The sequence below is a fragment of the Abrus precatorius genome, unplaced genomic scaffold (assembly GCF_003935025.1).
Source record: "Abrus precatorius isolate BTA unplaced genomic scaffold, Abrus_2018 Scaffold7, whole genome shotgun sequence".
In the NCBI taxonomy this organism is placed as follows: domain Eukaryota; kingdom Viridiplantae; phylum Streptophyta; class Magnoliopsida; order Fabales; family Fabaceae; genus Abrus; species Abrus precatorius.
Genome location: NW_020874417.1, coordinates 16,829,322 through 16,852,468, shown reverse-complemented (window position 1 = coordinate 16,852,468; position 23,147 = coordinate 16,829,322). Strand labels below are relative to the sequence as shown.

General features: G+C 32.8%; 3 protein-coding genes across 5 annotated transcripts; 1 reads left to right on the top strand and 2 right to left on the bottom strand.

Annotated features, from left to right (window-relative positions):
- The first annotated feature begins 3,210 nt into the window (after positions 1–3,210).
- LOC113873662 (cytochrome P450 CYP736A12-like) lies at positions 3,211–5,039 on the top strand. The gene is made up of 4 exons (XM_027511900.1): positions 3,211–3,539; positions 3,598–3,859; positions 3,926–4,075; positions 4,416–5,039. Exons 1-4 carry the CDS (start codon positions 3,211–3,213, stop codon positions 5,037–5,039), a joined length of 1,365 nt encoding a protein of 454 aa, XP_027367701.1.
- A 1,343-nt stretch (positions 5,040–6,382) lies between these two features.
- LOC113873338 (pentatricopeptide repeat-containing protein At4g19191, mitochondrial) lies at positions 6,383–9,306 on the bottom strand. The gene has a single exon (XM_027511417.1). It carries the CDS (start codon positions 8,524–8,526, stop codon positions 6,583–6,585), a length of 1,944 nt encoding a protein of 647 aa, XP_027367218.1. The 5' UTR covers positions 8,527–9,306; the 3' UTR covers positions 6,383–6,582.
- Positions 9,307–11,318: 2,012 nt separating this feature from the next.
- On the bottom strand, positions 11,319–20,798 carry LOC113870944 (protein ACTIVITY OF BC1 COMPLEX KINASE 8, chloroplastic-like). 3 transcript variants are annotated; one of them, XR_003505714.1, is made up of 22 exons: positions 20,148–20,762; positions 19,920–20,055; positions 19,021–19,187; positions 18,106–18,226; positions 17,861–17,961; positions 17,520–17,618; positions 16,715–16,825; positions 16,529–16,608; positions 16,326–16,395; positions 15,942–16,015; positions 15,744–15,813; positions 15,546–15,634; positions 14,780–14,904; positions 13,871–13,951; positions 13,728–13,788; positions 13,565–13,619; positions 13,384–13,482; positions 13,180–13,269; positions 12,771–12,830; positions 12,529–12,656; positions 12,133–12,349; positions 11,477–11,915 (listed from the first exon to the last, which is right to left on the bottom strand). XR_003505714.1 is itself a non-coding variant. In XM_027507530.1 (21 exons), exons 1-20 carry the CDS (start codon positions 20,613–20,615, stop codon positions 12,540–12,542), a joined length of 2,274 nt encoding a protein of 757 aa, XP_027363331.1. In that variant the 5' UTR covers positions 20,616–20,798; the 3' UTR covers positions 11,319–11,915; positions 12,529–12,539. The 3 variants fall into 3 exon arrangements, 2 of the variants coding, with proteins under 2 accessions (XP_027363331.1, XP_027363332.1); XM_027507530.1 differs by lacking the exon at positions 12,133–12,349 and having other exon boundaries at positions 11,319–11,915; positions 20,148–20,798; XM_027507531.1 differs by having other exon boundaries at positions 11,477–12,349.
- Between the last annotated feature and the right edge of the window lie 2,349 nt (positions 20,799–23,147).

The window sequence follows — 23,147 nt, the reverse complement described above, 5'->3', positions numbered from 1 at the left end:
TTTGTTGTATTAAGTGTAAACAAATGTAAAGAAATATTTATATATTAGTAAAAATTCTGCCAAAATTCATATTAGAAATTTGTGTAATGTAAAATAAAAGGTTGATACAACATTGTGTATTTGGTCTTTAAACATATATTATATTTGATTTAGATATGACAGTTAAAGGTAAGAAAAGTGTTACTCAACATCTTGATCGTGACAACACTCCTTCACCAACCGCTCTCATTTCCACCTCCACACCAGCTATTGTGCAGACCTCCCAGGCTCGGGGGCAAGAGCAGTTTATCATGGTGCCCAACCCTGTGTATGTTGCTCCTCTCCCTCCAGTACAGCGAGTTTCACACTGTCGACTACACATGTCACACAACCTCTTTCTACACAGAGCATAGGTGAGGGATTCACTGCTGTCTCAGCTGTAAGTGGGCAACAATCATCACAGACCTAGGCATCATCGAGATTGTTTATAAGTTTAAGATGAGATGGATATACTTTCTAAGTTAAATTTAAAATATGACTAATAACTCTATTCAGTATGAATGTTATAATAATTATATTATTTTATTGTGTGTTAAGTTGGATACCACCACATAAGGGTCTCCACCAAGTAATAGATACCATTAAGAAGATGTTTGATGCGTCTTACACAAGTTTTGCAAAGGTGCCTAAGGATATAAAGATGGAATGGTTAAAAGATTGGAAGGTAATAACAATTAATTAATTTCAGCTAAGTATAATTAGATATTGTTTCTTGTACCTCTTCTAATAAAATTATATTTATGTAGAGCAACTTCTCCATTCCCTCCCAGGATGAAAGATGATTTTCAAGGCTTGGAAAAGTCACACTACAAAGCGACTAAGACAGATGTACACTAAGGCTTATCAGGATCCATCATCTGATGATTGGATAGCACCCAACTTTCTTCATGCCTTACAGTAGTATTAGGGTATAGATAAGTTTAAAAATCTCTTTATAAAGAACAAGACAAACAGGGTATCCTTAAAAGGAAGATTATTGCATACTGGTGGTTTTATGACTTTGCTGGCACCAAGGTAAACTTGGTATGTGATTTTTAATTTTTTTTAAAATTTATTTTATTCAATTTATAATTGATATTTGAGATGGTAATTTAATTGAAATTGTAGGAGAAGTAGTTGAAAAGACAACCTACACATGGAGAGACGTTGAAGGAGACATATACTCATAAAGGAGACAAAACCTTGTGGGTTGATACATAATCTCATACCACATATGTAAGTTATCTTTATTGACAATATATGTTATTATTAATGATTTATTAAATAGTTCTCGAGACTAATATATAAGTATCTGCACTGAACTGTAGGATAACTATGTTCAAAGGCTTGAGAAGACATCTTTTCAAGATCCAGAATCAGTTGATGAGGATACTATATTGTCAAAGACAGTGGGTAACCTTTATAAAGGCCACATTTATAACATAGGAAACCGCTTTGCAGACTCCATGTCCCCTGAGGAAGTGAAGGATATGGTCTGCACTCAGGTTTATGCCTTCAATGAAGAACTACATAAACAAAATAAAAGATGTAGAAGACCAAGAAAAGTGCATGAAAGAAGAAGTTGACAAACAAAATAGAGAAGAATGTAGTATCGAGGATGCAAAGAGTGGTGCAACAGCAGATGTAGCAGCAACATATGCAGATGCATGCATACTTTGAACTCATGAGAACAAGCAGCTACATACCTCTTCCACTAGCTCTAACATCACTGATCTTTAGCTCAATGCGTCATTCTTCCTTCGACTCTTCCGCTACTGATGGGGATGCTCTTTCAAAAAATTCACACCAATTATTTGTGATATACACTATTATTTTATTTTTGACATTATTTATTTGGATGTTTACTTTTTCATTTGTAATGACATTTTAATTTTACATTTTATAAATAATTTTTGATTTTAAATATATAATTTTATAGTTTTTATTATGTTTATAAATTATGATAATTAGAAACAGTAAAGAATAATTATATTTGTAAAAAAAATGGAAAAAAAATTAAAATTTCACAAACGGATTTGTTCATTTGTAATTTATAGACAGATTTTTCTGTCTGTAATTACAAAAGAATTTTTTCATCTATAATTATTTACTGACGCGCATATTACAGACTGACTAAAAATATTTGTAAATCCGTTTATAATTCTAACATCTGTCTGTAATAATTAAAAAAACTATTTATAAATTTGTCTATATTTATAGGTTTTGTAGCAATGTAAACTTGCTAATTTGGTAGACAAAATATTATTAGCAACATCAATTTATACTGTTTACTAAAAATGAACAGTTAAAAAATATTGAAAGGTCGGTCCTCCAAGATCAGAAAAATTTAGGGTTTGTTGTTTTTAGATTTTTTTAAAATTATAAAACTGTCATTTTATTTTTATTCTATTTCATTTTTATTATGATTTGTATAAAAAACATAAAAAATATGTTTTCGTTCTTTTATGATTTTTTTTAAAATTTTAAAAGTAAAAACAAAATGAAAAATTTATAATTAAAAGATAAAACGGAAAGTTAAAATAAAAAATAAAAAATACATCAAACAGTTCTAAAGTTTGAGGACATTAGCCTTCACCTAAACAAACGTAACATCATCAACAGCCTAAATAAATGAACATGTCATATGAACTTGCTGTTAGGCATTGCCTGCCTTGCATGGACAACATATGCCAACTGCACCGTAATAAAACCTAACATTTCTAAGTTAATCTGTCATTTTCTTATGCATGCATATGTATGATTAGATTAAATTTTTTTTTCAATATATAGTTAAAAATATATTATATAATTATTTTAAAATTTAATAGATTCTTTAAAAAATCATATTTTATTAAATAAAAAAAATATAAATTTTAAATATTGTCATATCAAGCAAGTTCTTCATATATTAGAAGAGAAAACATTTTTTTAAAATTTTATTAGACTTACTTGATATTATAAATTTTAATTATAACGATTAGTATAATAAAAATGTACTTTAAATAATTAATATCATAATTATGAGAAAGGGTTCACTTGCAAATTTACTGATAAAAACGCATCTTTATCAAACCATCGGTGTCATCACTTGCAAATTTTAGATTATATATAAACCCTTCAATGGTTTTCTAGAAGTCACACTTGCTTTTGTTATTGGAGATACACTTAAGCAATAGCACTGCAATAGCTAGAATGATTTGGATAGCAATTGTTTTAGTTTCTCTTACTTTTCTATGGCTATGGAGAAGCAAGAAGAATACAAAGAAATTACCACCTGGTCCAAAAGGGTTACCAATTTTAGGAAACCTTCACATGTTGGGTGCAAATCCTCATTGTGAACTTCACAAACTTGCACAAAAGCATGGACCTATCATGTACTTGCGAGTAGGTTTTGTGCCCACCATAGTTGTTTCTTCACCCCAAGCTGCTGAACTATTCCTCAAGACCCATGACCTTGTCTTTGCAAGTAGACCACCTCATGAGGCTGCAAAGCACATTGCTTGGGAAGAACGTAACCTTTGGTGAATATGGTTCTTATTGGCGCAACATGCGTAAGATGTGCACATTGGAATTGCTAAGCCAAACCAAAACCAACTCCTTTAGCTCTGTGAGGGAAGAGGAACTTGACCTATTGATAAAGTTTATAAGGGAGGCAAGTTATGATGAAACTGCTGTTGATCTCAGTGCCAAAGTTGCAACACTCAGTGCTGACATATCTTGTAGAATGGTTTTCGGAAAGCATTACATGGGCCAAGACTTAGGTGGGAAGGGGTTCAAGGCTGTGCTACGAGAGGTAATGGATTTAGCAGCAATTCCTAACCTTGCTGATTACATTCCTTACATTGGTGCACTTGACCTTCAAGGGCTAACAAAGCGCATGAAAGCAGTTCGAAAAATCTTTGACAACTTCTTTGACAAAATTATTGATGAGCACATGCAATCAGATAAGGGAGGAGAAGACGAGATCAAGGATTTTGTGGATGTCATGTTGGGCGTTGGCTGTACTGAAGAATCTGAATACCGTTTTGAACGCTCCAATATCAAAGCCGTTTTGCTGGTAAAGAGGAATAACATAGTTAATATTTTCCTAACATATATATAATTTAAATGTTCCTAGCAATACACTATTTTAAAATACATTTTGAAACACTTTACAATACAACATAGTTAGTATATATATTTTTTAAAATTTAAAGCAATATTTAAAAGAATATGAAAATAACATTTGCCATATGACTATAAGACAAAGGAACAAATCTTCTCCATTAACATGGCACACTCAAGTACCAAAGAGTTTGACAGAAACCAATCAAGCTGCAAGCTGCAAGCTTGTTGGCTTCATACTGATTTTAATGATGCTTTGACACATTTTATTTGATTTTGTTATTGGTGCACAGGATATGCTGGCGGCTTCAATAGATACTACGGGTACGGCAATTGAGAGGACACTATCTGAGCTCATAAAGAATCCAAGGGTGATGAAGAAAGTGCAAATGGAGTTGGAAAGTGTGGTGGGTATGAAGAGGAAGGTGGAGGAATCAGACTTAGAGAAGTTGGAGTATTTGAACATGGTTATTAAGGAAAGCATGAGGATCCATCCGGCGTCACCGTTATTGTTACCACACCAATCAATGGAAGATTGCATGGTTGGAGAATATTTCATACCTAAGAAATCAAGGATCATAATAAACGCATGGGCTATTATGAGAGAGCCAAGTGCATGGAGTGAAGCAGAGAAGTTTTGGCCAGAGAGATTTGAGGGAAGTAACATCGATGTTAGAGGGCATGACTTTGAGTTGATACCATTTGGGTCTGGAAGAAGAGGGTGTCCTGGATTGCAATTGGGTCTAACTCTGGTTCGGATAGTAGTGGCTCAACTTGTTCATTGTTTTCATTGGAAGTTACCACATGGAATCTTGCCAACTGATTTGGACATGATCGAACATTTTGGTGTCACGGTGGGTAGAGCCAATAATCTAGTTGCTATTCCAACCTATCGCCTTAACGATGAAAGGGATTAATTAGGTGTATGAAATGTGATAACAACGTTTTATTTTATGTTTGGTGAGGTCGATTTGAATGAGTTACAGGAAATAAATTCTACTTTTACTTTGTTCTTGGTGGAATCGGTGTAAAATAAATTTGTGGTATTAACTGAATAAAGATCTGAGAGTGATTGTTTAAAAATAGGATTTTTAAAAAAAGGTTAATGAAAGTGGTAGATTTCATGATTAAAAAAGTTATATAAAATTAAAAATGCGTAATTGCTGAAAACATTTTTAGGACTGTTATAAATAATGAATTAAATATTATAAATTTTATAAACATAAAAATAATTATTCATAAAAAATTTATACAAGGTAATAAATTATTTTTCATAAATATAAATATTTATGAAATTTTATATAAGTTAATAAAAAATTAACTAAAAAATTTTATCTTTAAAATTAAAAATATGAAAAAATAAAATTATTACATAAAAAGAATGCAATTCATATAATTTTAAATTAATTTTAATTTTAAAAATATATGTGACTATTTTAATTTTCAAAATTATATGCAACTAATTGAATGATTTTATGGAATAATTTATTTTGAAAAAAGTGTATTTTTATTTAAAATATTAAAATTGCTTATTAAGTAAGAATTATATTCGTTTATGAATGAAAAGATTAATTTTGACGGATTTTTCTAAGGCCTGTCCTTTGTTAGGCAAAGGGTGAATCTTAGTTAGAATTTATCGAATATTACTTGTTTTATATTAAAAGAGCAATATTTTCTATCAGTAAGTCTGGTTAATTAGCGGCACGGAGATTCCTTAAGTATGAATTCGAGGATGAGTGCTGTGTTGCATCCTAAGTTTCGTTGTTATCTTGTTTTGTTTTGTTTTCTTTAAGAGAAGATTACGACAAGCTTATGCGGTGTTCCAGCTGGATGATAATATATGCTTAATGTTCAATGTTAGAAAAATTTTGAAGATGCATGAAATGACGAGTTAATGTTTTAACCATTTGTTTATTTAATATCTAATTGTGTATTTTTATCAACTGCAATATAATTGGTAACACTTCTGTTTTTAATAACTTTTGTGTTAATTTTTTGGTAATAAATACCAGCTCTCCTAATTTAATTAAATTGTGAAATCGAAATTTTTAAAAGTTAACAATCGGTTTGTAATTCTAATGAATTTACAAGTTATTTCCGATAAAATATAAAAGTAGGGGTATGTTATAATTTTTCGTCCTTCTTGAACCAGACTATTGTTGGCTTCTTTACAAGTCAAACATCAAAATTTATAAAAAATAAAAAAATTAAAAGTTTTCTTTCTTTATATAAAATTTTGCTAAAATTTTTACTTCTAAATACCTAAAAAATTTCCGTATAATAAATGTACAGGATATGTCTCTTCTTACACATTTGTTTTATCCTTTTCTCAGGAACGCATGCTTACTTGAAATGGTAATAAAAAAACTCTCAATCATTAATGAATCAATCCACCAAATCGGTATTTATACACAGCTCTCCAATCTCAGCCTTTCTTTGCGAATAGCTTCACTCTTCACTCTATTCACATTCAAAAATCTCCTCTGAATAAGAGAGTAATACTTTTTTAGAATGAGAAGTTAAGGCATCTAGCATATTATAAATGTACAAGGTTTCAGGGTGATCTCTATCCTCAACAGTAAATATAGTAGATTTCTCATTCACTTGAATAATACTTTCACCGGGAGATTTCCTCAGTTGAAGATGTTTCATCTTTCTTCTTATAGCTGCAACTCCATCCCACATTTCAGCTGATGCATATATGTTTGCCATTTCCACATATGGAACTGCCACCTGAGGCTCCAATTCAAATAGTTGTTCAGACACATACTTACCCATTTCCATCTTACCATGAAGTTTGCAAGCAGAGAGCAACGCACTCCATATGCCAACATCAGGTTCAAAAGGCATACTTTCAATAATTTCTAAAGCTTCGCTAAGATGCCCTCTACGACCAAGAAGATCAACCATACAAGAATAGTGGTCTATACCAGGGCTTATGCCATACTTTTGTGTCATCATGTTGAAGCATTTCAATCCTCTTTCTAGTAAACCTCCATGTGCACTAGCTTGGAGAACAGCAAGGAATGTTACGTGGTTTGGTTTCATTCCCATGTCTAACATCATGTAAAACAGGTTCAGGGCATCTTTAACATCTCCATTCAAAGCACAAGCAGTAATCATAGTTGTCCAAGACACTACAGTTCTGTTAACCATGGTGTAGAAAAGTTCCTTAGCATCATTAAAACTTCCACACTTGGCATACATGTCAATTAGTGCGTTACAAACTACAACATTATCTTTCAACCCTTTGTTAATAGAGTAATTGTCGATCCATTTTCCAAGTTCAAGCGCCCCCGCCTGGCCACAACCTGAAATCAAAGCAAGCACTGTAACCAAATCCGGTTTGTCACCAGTAGCTTCCATTGTATTAAACAAGGTCAATGCCTCACTCATATACCCTTTCTCAGCATACCCGCTAATCATTACAGTCCATGAAACACAAGTTCTATCAGACATGCCATCAAACAAAAATCTTGCAGAATGAACATCCCCACACTTTGAATACATACAAATAAGAGTATTCACCACACATACATCGGAATCACAACCCAACTGAACTCCATGAGGATGTATTAGCAAGCCATGAAATAGTGCTTTAGATTGCACACAAGACGAAAGCAAATTGAGAATTGTGCTAATGTCCGGGCAAAACCCACAATCTAGCATCCCTTTGTAATAATTAACAGCCTTGACGTGCTTTTCAAAGTTCGCACACGCTGAAATCATAGAATTCCACGAAACAACAGACCTAAGATCACTTTCAATTTCATCAAACAATGCCTCTGCTGACAACAAGTCATCACACTTGGCATATGCAGCAATCAAAGTGTTGGCCACAGAAACGTCATTACAAACACCGATTCGAATCCCAAAAGAATGAACTGCACCCAAAAATGCCAGATTTCTCTCACGCAAAATCGCATCAATAAGTAGCAACACAGTGACTGAATCCGGATGAATCCCAGAAAGCCTCATCTGACGTAGAAGACAAGACAACTTAGTAAGGAAGCCAGAGTGAGCAAAACCCAACAACATTGCATTCCAAGAAGCAATGTCCCTCACAGGCATTGCATCAAACACGTTGTATGCATCTTGCAAGTGCCCACATTTAACGTACATGTCAACCATAGCGGTTTGCACATAAATATTGGATTGGAACCGAGATTTGACCACATGGGCATGGATGATTTGGGAGTTTATTAGATTGAAAAGGATGGCACAGGCTTTTGCTACGAAGGGAAAGGTAGAGTTGTTGGGGGAAACGCCACTTCGCTTCATGTGGCGGAAAAGAAGAAGGGCGTTTTGGGGATGCCCATGATTCACAAGCTGTCTTATGTTGGAGTTCCACGTCAAGTTTGAAAAACGGTTCATGCATGGAGTAACACCAAAATGGGTAACCATTTCTCATCGTTGGTGCATTCAGTAAAGAACCTCCTCAACTCAAGTATGAGTGGTCAACACTTGTTTCCTCGTTTTCAATCTAAGAATGATTCATGGGCCAGGAACAGCACAGGCCCAGTGTTTAGGTTTTCAGATGGATGCAAAAGCAAAGATGGTATATTGCTGATAATGGAATTTACTCTAAACTTATATCAATTATGGGAAGGAAAGGCCAAATAAGAATGGCTATGTGGCTTTTCTCTGAGATGCGTAACACTGGCTGTCGTCCAGATACTTCTGTCTATAATGCAGTCATCACTGCCCACCTTCATTCTTCTGACAAAACAAAGGCTTTGTCCAAAGCAATTTCCTACTTTGAGAAGATGAAAGCTACGCAGCCCTGTAAACCCAACATTGTCACATACATCATTCTCTTGAGAGCTTTCGCTCACTCTCAAAATGTTGATCAGGTTTAAAAAAAATGGAAGGAGATTAAAACGATATGGTCAAACAATTGATGCTCCAAGAGCAAGATCTGTTCCTACAGTTTGGGCCGTGAGGCCTTTTTAGCTTCCGCATTGGAGTTCAAGAGAAAGAAAAGAACAGGGCCAGTGTTGTGAGCCCATGATGGCCCCAGGAAGAGAATGTGTAGATTGAAGAAGGTATGGTATCTGGCTGAGTGGGTGTGTTTGAGTTTGAGTTGGCGGTGGCGGTGGCGGTGGCGGTGGCATCCATGTGTTGGTGCATTTCCACTACTTGTTCTGTATTATAATGGGTAAAGTATACATGCACACCCATAAAATTTATATATAATAGGTAGAATATGTATCTGCTATATAGATATGAATATAGATATAGATAAAAATTCACAAATTTTAATGAGAATAGTTGCGAATATAAGTACAACTATATATATGCTTTAACTTTGTTTTATAATTATGTATTAAATTTTGTATTATTATATTACTTATGTAAAATTATATAAAATTAATATAAAAATATATTTAATAATAAAGTAAACCAAAACATTTATTTTTGTTTATATTTTTAATAAAAAAATTATTTACTATTTTATATCGTTTAATTAAGTTAATAAAACTTAATTATTACATAGTTGATATAAGATTGATTTTTTAAAAAAATATTATTTATATATGATACATATAAAATATTTTTCACACAAATATTTTTTTTAATAAAGTTGTATTGATATTTAAATTATAAAGTGAATGATAAATAATAAATATATTATAAATAGTTTATAAATTTTACAATTACCTATTATTACTATAAACTTATTATTTATTGATAATATTTAAATTTTTTTATATTTTAATTTAAAATAATATTTTTCTATACAACATGTGCGTTACAAGTACAATTATAATTTATTGAATCTAAATAATATTATTTTTACTATTTATTTATGTTCAAATAAATTTTTAAAAATATATAAAATATAAAAAATTATTGTTAATTCTTATATGTTAATTTTTTCTTCAAATAAAAAAATATAATTTTTTTATATACACATATATTTCTTTATTTATATTTTATTTGATAATTACATATTAAATTTTTATATTATTATCTACTGAAGTTATATAAATATATTTTTTTTTATAAATTTTTTTTTCAAACTAATGGATATAAGATAAGTATAAAGATACGAATACGAAGATTGATTAATATTCATACGAGACTAAATTAGATCCGAATATTGTTTTTTTAAAGCATGTATGATTAAACCGCATGTATAGGGACGGGTACTATTTCCATTTTCATCCTTAGCTTGATGTTCTTCTCTTTCACTTCCAAATTACGCAGGTAACCATCCGCGCGTGGCTTCACCCACCCGAATTTCATGTCTAAGAGGAAGAAAAGCAGCGACAATTGGGAAGCCCAGGAGCTGGTTCGTCATCTCACGCGCAAGATAAGCGACAAAGAGCCTTTGGTGAAAACACTGAACAAGTACGTGAAGATCCTCATAACTGCTTTTTACTCTTTGAAGAACTCGGGAAGGAAGATAAGTGGCTACAATGCATCGAGGTCTCTTCTACTCATCTATTGCACAATCATTATATCTTCAATGAATCACTCTGCCTCGTTGGGTTCTGATCTTTGGGGTTTATTTAATATTTTTTAAATGATACTTTATTTTACAAATTTAATTGTAAATTATTTTGATAACTTATATAAAAAGCTTATTATTTACCTCTTCTTTGTTTAGTTTAATATCACTGTTTATAACATTTTAATTTTTAAAATAACGATTTATTTTTATACAAAATTATATATATATATATATATATATATGAAAATATTTTTTATATAATTTTTCTACTCAATTTAAATATTTTATTTAATTTAAATCTAACATATTATAACTAGTGTAAAAAAATCTTTTATTTATATATATAATATAGAGTAATAAAATTATTAATTAAGTTATTTGTTATTTTACTAAAGTAATAAAATACAAACGAGTAAAAAAAAGTAATTTTTTAATTGTTAAATTATTAATTTATATAATTAAAATTTGATATAAATTTTTTAGATTTACCCCTGGTGACAATAGATTATATACCATATATATATATATATATATATATATATATATATATCATAACATTATATTTAATAATATTACATTATGTTTCAAAAAAAATTGAAGTGTTGAAAACAAAAAAAAAAACGATGGAATAAGAGAATATCACAAAATCATCTAATATAAATTTTAAAAAATTAATATTAAAAACAAAAAGTATAATATTATTAAGTGCTTGTATTATGCTATATTATTTTAATTATACATAATCCCATCTTTTATTTTATTGACTATAAAATTTATACAAAAATCTTTAATGAGAAATGAATACTAGAAATCAACTATAATTTGTGATTTACATAATAATTTCCTAAGCAACTTTTATAAGTATTTTCATGGGGAACTTAATCAAAACATGGATGGCAAATACTTTCATTTACATTTTCATTGGACAAATTTATGAAGGCAGTAGTTACAAACAAAGCTTCCCGCTGTCAAATTTTATTGGAAGGTGGAAGCTGCACCAGACCAGGTGGTGGTTACAACAACAAACCCTACACCAACACTAATAAACTATTCTTTGGGAATATGCTTTAGGAGGGAGGGGGCAGGGCAGTGGCAGGATGGGTACATATTAATAACAAAAATGTGGTTCCGCCAATTGGCTATAACTCACAGGCCGATCCTTTGAGCAAAGTAGTCGAAACACAGAAGCTTCCAGCATGCTTGCCAGTATAAAGCTTTTGCATATGCTGATGTCTTCCAAGTTGTTGGCTATTACTCTCAGCCCCTAAACCTTTCGATGCTCCGGAGGTTGACTTGTAACCGTGAGCTTAATATTAGCTACATATCCATCCTAAATCTGTAATGGCATAACATCAATCAAAAGAAATAAATACACGCGGCATGCATCAAGTAAAATTTTCTCATTTGAGCTTAAAATTAGCTACATATCAGAACACAATATGCTTAAGACTAGTGCGATGCCATCGAGTAAAATTGTCACGTCTAACTAAAAGTATGCAAGTTGCAAATTTAGTCTCAAACACCATAGGTTAATTCCAAATTGAGAACTGAACTGTATAAAAGAGTGACCCAATTCACAAGGTTCCCAACCATTGTGGTGTCTGATCTGAGGAGGCTCAAATGTATGCTGCTGTCTAACCAATGGGAAAAGGGAAGCCAGAAAAATAAGCCTTAAAAAGGGCAGTGCAATACACCAGCCTCATCCATCATCATGTCTTTGGGACGGGTAAGATGTGCACAGAGGACCCATATGAATGAGAGGCCCTTAGTCTTAGCGCAACAAGAACCCATAGCCATCACGTCAAAAGGCAAAAACAAATACCACAAGGAAAAGAAATTGCCATGTCAAAAAACTTGCCAAATAATATTTTTGACTACCTAATTGATATTTTGTATATTATCTTAACATTATATCACTCTGAATTAAATAAATAAATTAGTAAATTCACCTAGTAGTTGCTTATGCAGTTCCTGTAATCAACCTTTCCCGTTCATCTAGCTTCTTGATCTTCACAAGGCCAAAGAGAACTTGAAAAGCAAATATTGCACAAAAGACATAAGCTATAGTGCCAGGCACCTGAAAAAAAAGCCATGCCGACTGAGGAATGAGAAAGTACCACTACCACCAGACAATCAATTAATTAAACTGATAATCACCAAAAGCAAGGCAAGTAGAATGGAAACAGCTTACCCTAATTGAATTGAGATACAGAACTGTTGCAAGATTTATCAGGCTCCCAGCAGCTATTGCCTATTAGTTGACAAAAAAGGCCGCATAAATATGCATATCATTACCGCCAACTATTCTTGTCTTTTGTCATATATATATATATCTTGATTCTAAAAATCATGCACACGGTTTACAATAAGTACGTGCATCGAATATACTTCTGTCAAGGAACTTAGTGTCCGCACGTCCATCATTCACTTAAAATCTCTTGAAAGAAATTAACAAGATACTAGATAATAATTTGAAGAGCCATAGCTCCGAAAAAGTGACAAATATATGAACATTTACAGTTTACTAAACAGACTCAAACCAAATCCGAAGAAATGACTAAACTTATATTTCCACTAAGTTAGAGGCTAGCTTCACTCACATTCCCTAGTGTCTTTTGGACAGTGGCAATACGTTGGAATGCCCTCTCGGATTCCAAAGTTCGGACTCGGAGCTTTAGATCACCTTGCTCCTGTGGAAAAATGAATGGCAGGAAGATGTGATATAAAATACCAGAAATCCAGAACAAACAAAAGATACAATTAAAAAAAAAAAACTCATTATAAATAAAAAATCAAATACAGACCAATCTTTGAATGATTTCCGCAAGCTTTTCCACCCTATCAGCCTGTCTAAATAAGTTGTAAAATGCTTGTGATTGTCTGTCCCATCTCTTTCTGAAGTCCTGTACATGTAGAAGAATATGAGAAAGGAAATCATAATACTTAAACTGAATTCAAACATGGCAAAACAAGTTTGTAGTCAACCTTTAGGATAACTTCAACCCCTGCCTCACGGAATTTTAGCAACTCCAGAGCATAACTACAGGAACAAGAAGGCTGGTCATGTTAGATATCCAATGCGTATAATTTAAAACTTTCAGAGTTTAAAAAGAATTAAAAAATTATGAGTTACGAATACAAGACTCACGGTCTGGCAATCTCAGTAATATCAAAACGAGGATCAAGGCCCTTTCCAATGCCATCCAATACTGCAGAAACAACATTGACTAGTTACCTTGCAGTGTCATGCATAGAATGTGCAAAGTAATGCATTAAACTTTTAATACACACCTGAGAAAGCTCTAACAACAAATGTAAATGTAGCAGGAAATCGAAAGGGCTGGTCTGCTGCAATGGATAGTAAGTCCTCACCTGTTTAAAGTATGAGAACTACAGTGATGAGCCAATGGATTGCATAATGTATTGAACTAAATCATGTCTTGTTTGATGGAACGATGAATGGAAGGTGAATGTTTATTCCTATGTTTCGTTTGCTATGAATAGACACGAAATGGTTACTTCATTCCATTTTTTTTAGGTTCATATTCTATGATTGATACAAGAAAAAATAATTTATGATATTTTGGATTAAATAGGTTCGGCCTGGTCTGATGTGAGGCAGCCAATTTTTTGGGATGGGCAGAGCCCATGTTGGCCCAGGCTAATATAATTTTTGTTAGCTTAAAAACAAACAGATTGGTTCAAAATGACCTTGCTCTTGAACAGGTCAGCCAGACAAGCTGGGCCTACTTTAACACGTTGGAAAATGGAATTGGATTCCATCACTTTTGTAATGGAATACATATTCCCATAATTGTACATGAATACCAATTCCCATTCCAATGATCTAAGTCACCTAACCAAACATGGGAATGGGAATGCAAATGATCATCCACTCCATCCAACCAAACTAGCATTGCAGGTCATATCAACCATCGTGGATGAAATCACTTTAACCAATTAGGAAAACCAATTTAAGTTCAAAAAACATAGTATATGGATTTGCACATAGCTTTTCACCTACTTGAGAGCTACTGGATAAAATAAGAAGTTACTAATCCATAGCCAACAGCCTCAAACAATATATTCTTCCCTAGAACTTTCATCTTTGTAAATGACCCACTTAATTGTTGTATCATGTATGCATATACTTCCAAATAATCTAAACCTAAAGACCCACAACTAGACCAGGTGCTTTACCAATAGCAGCCAAGCGTTCTTTCTTCTTCATTACTTTTTCCTCTTTGCTTAATGGCTTTTTAAATCCAAGTTCAGCTTTTGCCATCTCTCTCTCTCTCCTCTGTGCAGCCAAACGCTCTTCAAAACTATATAAAGAATTAAAATTGAAGAGCTCAAGGTCAGAGAATGCAGTAGATTGCTACCACAACCAATCAGAAGATATGTAACTCTAACCATAAAATATTAGTGAGATAAGAAAATATAAGCTTAAAATATAAACTAATCAGAATTTTGCAGTAACGATTTTCAAATAAATATCCTTTTTTTTTTCTTTTGTTGAAAGAAGGTTTAGAGGGATGGGAGGTGGCATTATGTCATGGTCAAGCATAAGCCTCAACAAGGGCTCACAGTGGTACTTAAAGATGACCTACCAATGAAAGATCAACAAGAATCAAATTTGAGAACTTTAACTGAGTTGACACAGTTTGACCCTACTGCTTGAGCCAACCTAATATCACTATATTCTTGACATAACTAATCAGGACATCCAAGTGCTTCAGCAGTGCACAAATCCCAATCAATGAGAAAAAATTGCCTTTCCCAAAATAAAAGGTTTAGATTCTCCTATTAAGAACATTTTTAAGTAGTTCTAAGCAACATCTGCAGGTATTGAAATCAATAATTTCCAAGCTACATAATGATATTGATTTATAGAAATATTACCACCAAGTTTCTGTAGATGTCTCTATTTTTTACATATTCCTACTATATTGGTTTAATAAACTACCTGTTGAGGAAGAACTGTGCTGTTCGTCTAACAGCAGTCATGTCTCCAGTTGGGACAAGAACACCCATTTGAATCATTGCTTGAAGGACCTACAACAGAACACAATCTTCGTATGGTAAGTAATTTAAACATGAGAATAGAATATCATGCAAGAGTGTTCATGACATAGAGACACCATCCACGATATAGTTACTCTACCTTGTCTGGATTCTTCTCATAAATTCCATAAAAAGCCTCAAGTAAACCTTCTCGGATATTTGGACTGATACTGTAAGGTGCAACAGCAATCATAATTGCAAAGGAATTCATCTCACCAAAGGAATTCATCTCACCGTGTATAAAATGCTTGAGTTGTAAATTCATATTTTAAATATACAGAAAAGATAAATAAGATACCTTCCCATCATTCCAAAATCGTAAAAGATCAATCTTCCACCATTGACATCATCAACTGCAATATTTCCTGGATGCTGCATGAACAATGTAAATATTTGTTACATACAAGAAGCATCACATCAAACTTCTTTCATGATAATCATAAATTATGAGAATTTCTTATTCCTCACTTAACACAGTTTCTTCTCAGAAAAAGGAAAAGGGACATTGCAGGGCAATATTTCAAATAGTTTCTAACATAGTTTTGGTTGTTTGGCAGTCAGTAATACTCATCATGAGAATGAAGTTACTTCTAATGCCCTCGTGAAAAACCCTAGGGAGGCTTCTAGAGGCAACAGAAAGACAATCCAAAAGAATCATTAAAAGTCAGAGAGAGAAACAAACAGGGTCAGCATGGAAGAAACCGTGTGATAGAATCTGTTCCAAGTAAGACTCCACAGCATATCGCCCTAACCTGCAGAAGATAAATAAAGTGAAAATTGTGTTAAATTGAATTTTAGATGCCATCATCAGCTGTTGAGATGCACGAAAGTTAAAGGTCAAATGCCAACAGTAATTTTGCATGAAGACAAACAAACTCCATTAACCTTTTACGGTCAACACCTAGTTGATCTAAGGCTTGTATTTTGTTTATTTTAATCCCTGGAACATACTCCATTGTCAGAATCTGCATTGGGAAAATCGTTAAAATAAGGATAAATAAGAAAGATATCATAAGTAAAAATGGAAAAGATGTACAACTGTTATATATCAATGAGAAATGAAGGTTAAACCTGTGGTGTGGTATAATCCCAAAAGATTGTAGGGACTTTCACATAATCCATGTTCTTAAAATTATTTGCAAACAGTTCTGCATTAGCAGCTTCCTTGGTGTAATCAATCTCCTGAAAATTGTTAATTTTACATTAACAGGATCAGATAAAGTTGAGGATGGGCCAAAAAATACAAACATCATGCTGAAAAACAAGATCCACAAATCAACCCCTCCCCCCCCCCCCCCCCTCCCTTCAAATTTGCTAGAGTCCCTAACACTGGCTAGACTGTAACCCTTGTAAAGAAATTATACTGTTCAAGGTTTTAGAAAACAGCTATGACGTATGAAATTCTCAACAAGTATGCCTTTTTCATCTGAAGCACTATATTTACACCTGTAAAATAAAAATCCCTATCAGCCAATTGACTGCATCACCTAGCCAAGTAAAATTGTAAGCCACCTTTTCCCTTATGTCAAAACAACTCAAGCAACACTCAGTCATCTCCTCTGTGTTTGCAATTTGCATAAAGAGCCTCTTAATCAACCTTCAGAAATGTTCTAGAATTTTGTTATAAAAATCTCCCTTGATCTAAAAAACTTCATTGGTTTTGCCATATGCAATCCCATGAGGCAGAGCCAGCTTCTTGAACCATCCAATGCAACTGAACCTAATCAAACTCTAAACAAGTAGCATTCTGATGCAATCTTTATATATGAATTCACTGCAGCACGATCGCATCATTATGATGAATAGCCACACATATTCTTTCTTCAGTTAATCTCAAGTAACCTAAGAATGCAGCAACATTCTAGAATACCATCACCTGATATAAGACAGAGGCACACTCATCATAAATAGCAACCCAATCCCTCTTTGCACCATCTGATTTAGGATCAAGTTTTTGAAGATATTCAGCAATAACCTGGACGGTGAAAAATCCCAATTATAAGTGTTTTAAGCAGTGCTGCAAGTCTCCATGGCTGGAGGTCATATTATTAAAAATCCTTCATGCACAGAATAAAAATTTAAAAGAAAGTTCGAATTTTGAAGATTTGTTGATCTTGGAAGTTTACCCAAAATTATATGATAAATTAAGGAGAGAGTAATAGAATTATCAAAGAGTGATATTACATTTGCACAAGGAACTGTAAGTGTAACACTAACCCTCAGGTTTTTAAGATCAATATCAAAAAGATCCTTAAGACCAGGCCTTTGCACTTTAACAACCACCTGCTGTCCTCTTAATCTTGCTCGATGAACCTGACCTGCATTGGGGGAAAGATATTCAGTGCTCCTTTCTTCTAATCAGATATTACACCTAAAACCTAGGTACAACACACTTAATTGGGTTTCCATCTATGACTGCACATTTTCTATTACAAATACATGTCAAGTAAAGCATTGATTACCAAGACTTGCAGCAGCTATTGGTTCGTAATCGAATTGATCAAAGATGCTCACTAAAGGAGCACCAAGCTCTTCTTCAACAATAGCTATTGCAGTATCTGAGGGAAATGGAGGAACTTGATCCTGAACCAAAAAAATGAGATAACTTAGGCTTTGAAGAAATACAACCTTAATATGTTTTTCTCTTCTTGATTAACCTTTTAGTCTCTCTTGCTTTTGTGCTCAAGACTATTTTGCCATTAGTTTTCTAAACAAGATTTACGACTAACACCTCAAGAATACATGGATCACAAAGCCTCTACCCAACCTTATAAAAGGAAAATTCACTTCTCAAGAAAATAATTTCAACATAAATGTGCATAAGTCTAAATGAATTAAGCAAGAAAACTACATGTGATTGCTTAGAAAATATAGGCATTCAATTATCAAAAATTAATTACTAAATTTTTAGATTAATGGCCTGGTGAACAAATATCCTCATAGGGGTTCATGACTACATGTAAGGAACAATTTTTCAGACAATATTAGCATTAAATGCACACAGGCAGAGGCATTCACTTGTTACATATTTCCAAAGTATTTTCTTTTCTTTTCAACAAATAGATGACTTGAATTCATGAGATCATAAAGATGTTAAAAGAGTAAAAATATTATTGATAATCATTTACTCTATGAGAAACAAAAAGAAGATAATAATAGAATACAAGCAACTAATAAAATGTCAATAATAGAAAGCCAAATCACAAATAAAAATAGAATTGACGAGAAAATCTAAAAGCTAGGGAAATTTTCCTATTTTTTCTGAAACTATAAATAGCATAAATTAAAAAGTTAGAATAAAAGGCAACAAAACATAAGCAAGTTTAAAACATCTCATGCAGGGAAATAATAATTTCTGTCAAAAACTCCAATTTAACCTGAAGTTCAGACAACTGATCAACATATTCTTGTGGAAGAATGTCCACCCTTGTGGAGAATTGCTGGCCAATTTTTATAAATGTGGGACCTAATCTCAGAATGCTCTCTTTCAGCCACTTGGCAAGGGTCCTCCGCCTTAAGGTTTTCTTTTCCTCTGTTATTCCTCCTGTAAATATTATCTTGGGTGTCAGGGAGTCAAATAAAAAACAAACAATAACGTTGTTGAGATTTCTGAAAATTCAATGAAAAGCACTTCAGAATTCATATGTTAACAGGTTTATTTCTTCTTGTTATGAATTGATTTCCAAACAGACAAAATTGATAAATATCACAAATTTAGTTATGCTTTTCTTGAGCTTTATAAGCTAGCAGTTTCACTATATCAAAGTGTGACTATAACATAAGTTTACGTAGAAATCAGGAAGGATAAATACACCAAATACCCAAAATGGTAGAGTCTTCCAGGAGGGTAGAACCAGAACCAGATCGGGGAAAAGAAAATGGTAAATAACATATGGTTCTCACACTCCCTATTTAAGTGATTGCTGTTAGTTTCCAGTTTCCATAGCTAATAGTAAACTTCTCTATCTCTTGTGGATGGTCTATGAATGCAATAACTCAAATGGTCACTCAATTAACATAATATTAGAACTAAAACAGGTAAAGAATGACGCTTAATCATATCAGTATTAGGATTACTAATTCTAGTTTCCAGTAAGGATAACAAGTGCCCCAAAAGTAAGTACTCTAACTCACATGGCGCGATCTCAGCAGATTCATGAACACCTCATTCGCATCGTTAAAGAAGAAGAAGAAGAAATGCTGCTTGAAGCTAAGTAGTATCAACCCATGTTTCCAAACAATCTACTATATAATCAACAGATAAGAAAAAACAAACCTCTATAAGAAAACTTCTGATTATTCAGCCAAGACTTGAAGATAAACGTTATAACAAATCCCCAAATTTCCAACGTTCTCTGGATTATCGAGTAAGTCTTGAATCTGCTCCAACGACCTCCAGGCGCAACCGCCACCTACCAAAAATCGCACACTCATCTCACCCATTCAAATCTTCAACAAAATTTTCATAACCAGATTCCAAAACACGAAACAATTATATTCATACCTCAATCTGTGCTTCACCACTTTGTTTAAACCACGCGTCTTCTTTCCCAATCTCCTCCAACCTCTTCTTCCTCCCATCCTCCCTCCGTTTCGAGGCTTCCTCAGAATTTTCCACCACCTCCGCCGCTACGCCATTGCCGTTCACGTACTTCACCAAGCCTCCATTCCCAACTCCATCGCCATTTTCACTCTTAACGCCCAACCCACTGTTAACGGAGCCATTACCACCGCGTTCGGTGGCAACACTTGTAGCAGCTCCGTTTCCACTCCATTTGACACCGTTCACTCTTTCAATCAAAGCACCTTCTTCCTTCACGGCGCGAACACGCGTGCGAAGAGCAACATTGTACCTAGAGTTCCTAGAAACGGAACAGCGAGAGCAAAATCTAGAGAGAGAACGACGTCGTTTGGGAGTGATTTTGGGAGCAAGAAATTTGAGTTCGAGTAAGAGTAGAGATGAGGAAGCCATTGTTTAATGAGTGTAGAGAGAGAAAGAGAGAGAGAGAGAGAGGATCAACGCTAAACCCTAGTTTTCATGGCGCGTGAGAGAAGGGAGTTCGATTCGAACGAGGAAGTGTAAGAGTGAGAAGAGAGGAAGAAGAAGAAGAGAAGAGTTGAAGAGAAAAGACAGAGAAAGAGTTGAATTGAAACATAAAAGGAAAAGAGGGGGGTGGTGATAAAGAGGACACGTGGCAGTGAAAAGATGAGCCTTGAAGGTTTCGGGAGATTGTGATTGGTGGAGGAATTTCCCAACTCCTCTTCAGCCACAAACGCTCTGTGCTCGCGTGGAAGTTATTTGGACGCTTTAAGCTTACGTGTCAGCTAACATCTTTTGCTTTTTTTTTTTTTTTTTTGTTTCTTGGATTGAAACTTTGGTTCAATGGGCCTCCAATCTTACATTAACACTCTCGCCCAAGCCCAACCCGCATTTCCCACTTTCGTGTTCCAACAAAAATGAAGACTATAGGTTACTTTGGATATGGAAATAACTCAAATAAGTTTGACTTTTATGATCTAACTAATGTAACGTTTCGATTAGGTTAGATTTATTTATTAAATAAGTTACATTAAGATTTTTTATAAATTTATTAATTAAAAATATTTTAATTTTAAATCATCAAAGAAATATTTTATATCTAATAATATAATGTCTAAATTTAATATTTACTACTATTATTTATTCTATTCAAAGGGTTAAGTTTATTGATCTACATATTCGGTCAATTATTAAAATAATATATTTGTAGCATAATTACGCAAACTGCAAAGATCTGTTCATGTTAAAATCATGATGGCATCCAGCATGCGTTTATAAAAATGATGACTACTTTAAGACTAAAGCATAGATAATTTCCTTGTTGAGGCTAGTCTAGAAAGGCTCATGTTACCTACCAGTACCACCATACTATTTTGTTTTAATAAAAGCGAAGTGTATGAAAATAAAGAAACAAAAGCATTAGAGTGTTTTTTTATAGATTTAATTACACTTTTTTTTTACCTTCATATATTTTAGTTTAAATATAATTTCAATATTTTAATTTTAATTACTTGTATTTAGTTTTTACAAAGGTCAATTATTTAAATTAAGTTTCTTAATCTAAACTTTTATTTAATAATTAATAAAAAATATAAGATAGATATAATAGATCATAAATTTGTATAATTTTTAAAATATATATATATAAATAAAATAATAATAGTTGAATAAAAATTACTTCATTATATTCTTATTTTTATTTAAATATATATATATATAATTTTCTTTGTTAATTCATTAAAAATAATAATACGTCATACTTTTTAATATTTACATTAATCATTAAATAAAATTTTAAGGTATCTAACTTAATTTAAATAATTAAAATCACATCATATAAGTATGAAGACTGGTGTAATTCATTCATTCATCTATATTAGATAAACAGAATAGAATCTTATGACTATTATGAATGGCCTGCTACAGTAGTAAGCTCTCATCAGCATCACGTTTATAATCTTCTTCGCCATATTTCTGAGTTCTGATTTTGATGTTATCTGACTTTCTAGCATTCTCAAAAAGCCGGCAAGTTGACTAGCAGTTTTGCAAATGGTATATATATTATTCAAATTGACCATAGGAGTAGTAATAATATCTTCAAATTGTTTTATTCAGTTTGTCAATAATCCTCCAGCTACCAGCATAAGCACAAGTGAAGAGTATTCATATATATATATAATATGAATATTTTAATCAATCATGATGTAATCCCACTTCACGTATTTTCAAACCTTAAAGAACACAATAAAACATAAGCTTATAATGTACACAATTGACCAAACTCGCCATAAGTACCATTAGTTTCACAGCAACAATGCATAAACAACTCAATTTTGCAAATTAAAATAGGCAAAGATGTTGGATTCATCTCTTTAACTTACCTACATGCAAGATGATTCCAATTAAACCAGTGCCTATTATTAGCTGGATGATGCAGAGCACTACATAGACAACTTTACTAGTTATTAGTGGAAGGGATTGAGAAGTACAGCTAGCATACAAACAAAAAAGAAACGAATAGCAGATATTTGAAGCAATGGTATAAGAAACCAGAAATTGGTGAACAGCTAGATTAGAATCTAGAAATGAGCTAGTGTTGAAAATCGCCCCATGAAAACATTGTCAAACAATTGTAACCAAAATTGTCAATCCATTTCACTTGGAGAAAGACCAAATTTTGACAATAATCAATCATAATTATGCTGTATACATGTATGCTAAAAAATCTAATAAAAAGAATGAAGGGCTGGGTTGATTAATCATTAGAAACCGTAATTGTTAATTTGATATCATTAATAAGTTATATTTGCAGTTGGGAGGATATCATAATTCAGATGTTGACAAATTTGCTCTTTCTATATATGTATCATATTTTATGCTTTTGATCACATATCATCGTACGTTGTTAATATAATTCTGAGATTGACTAAAAAAAACTTCCCAACTTTGTCAAACTAAAATAAA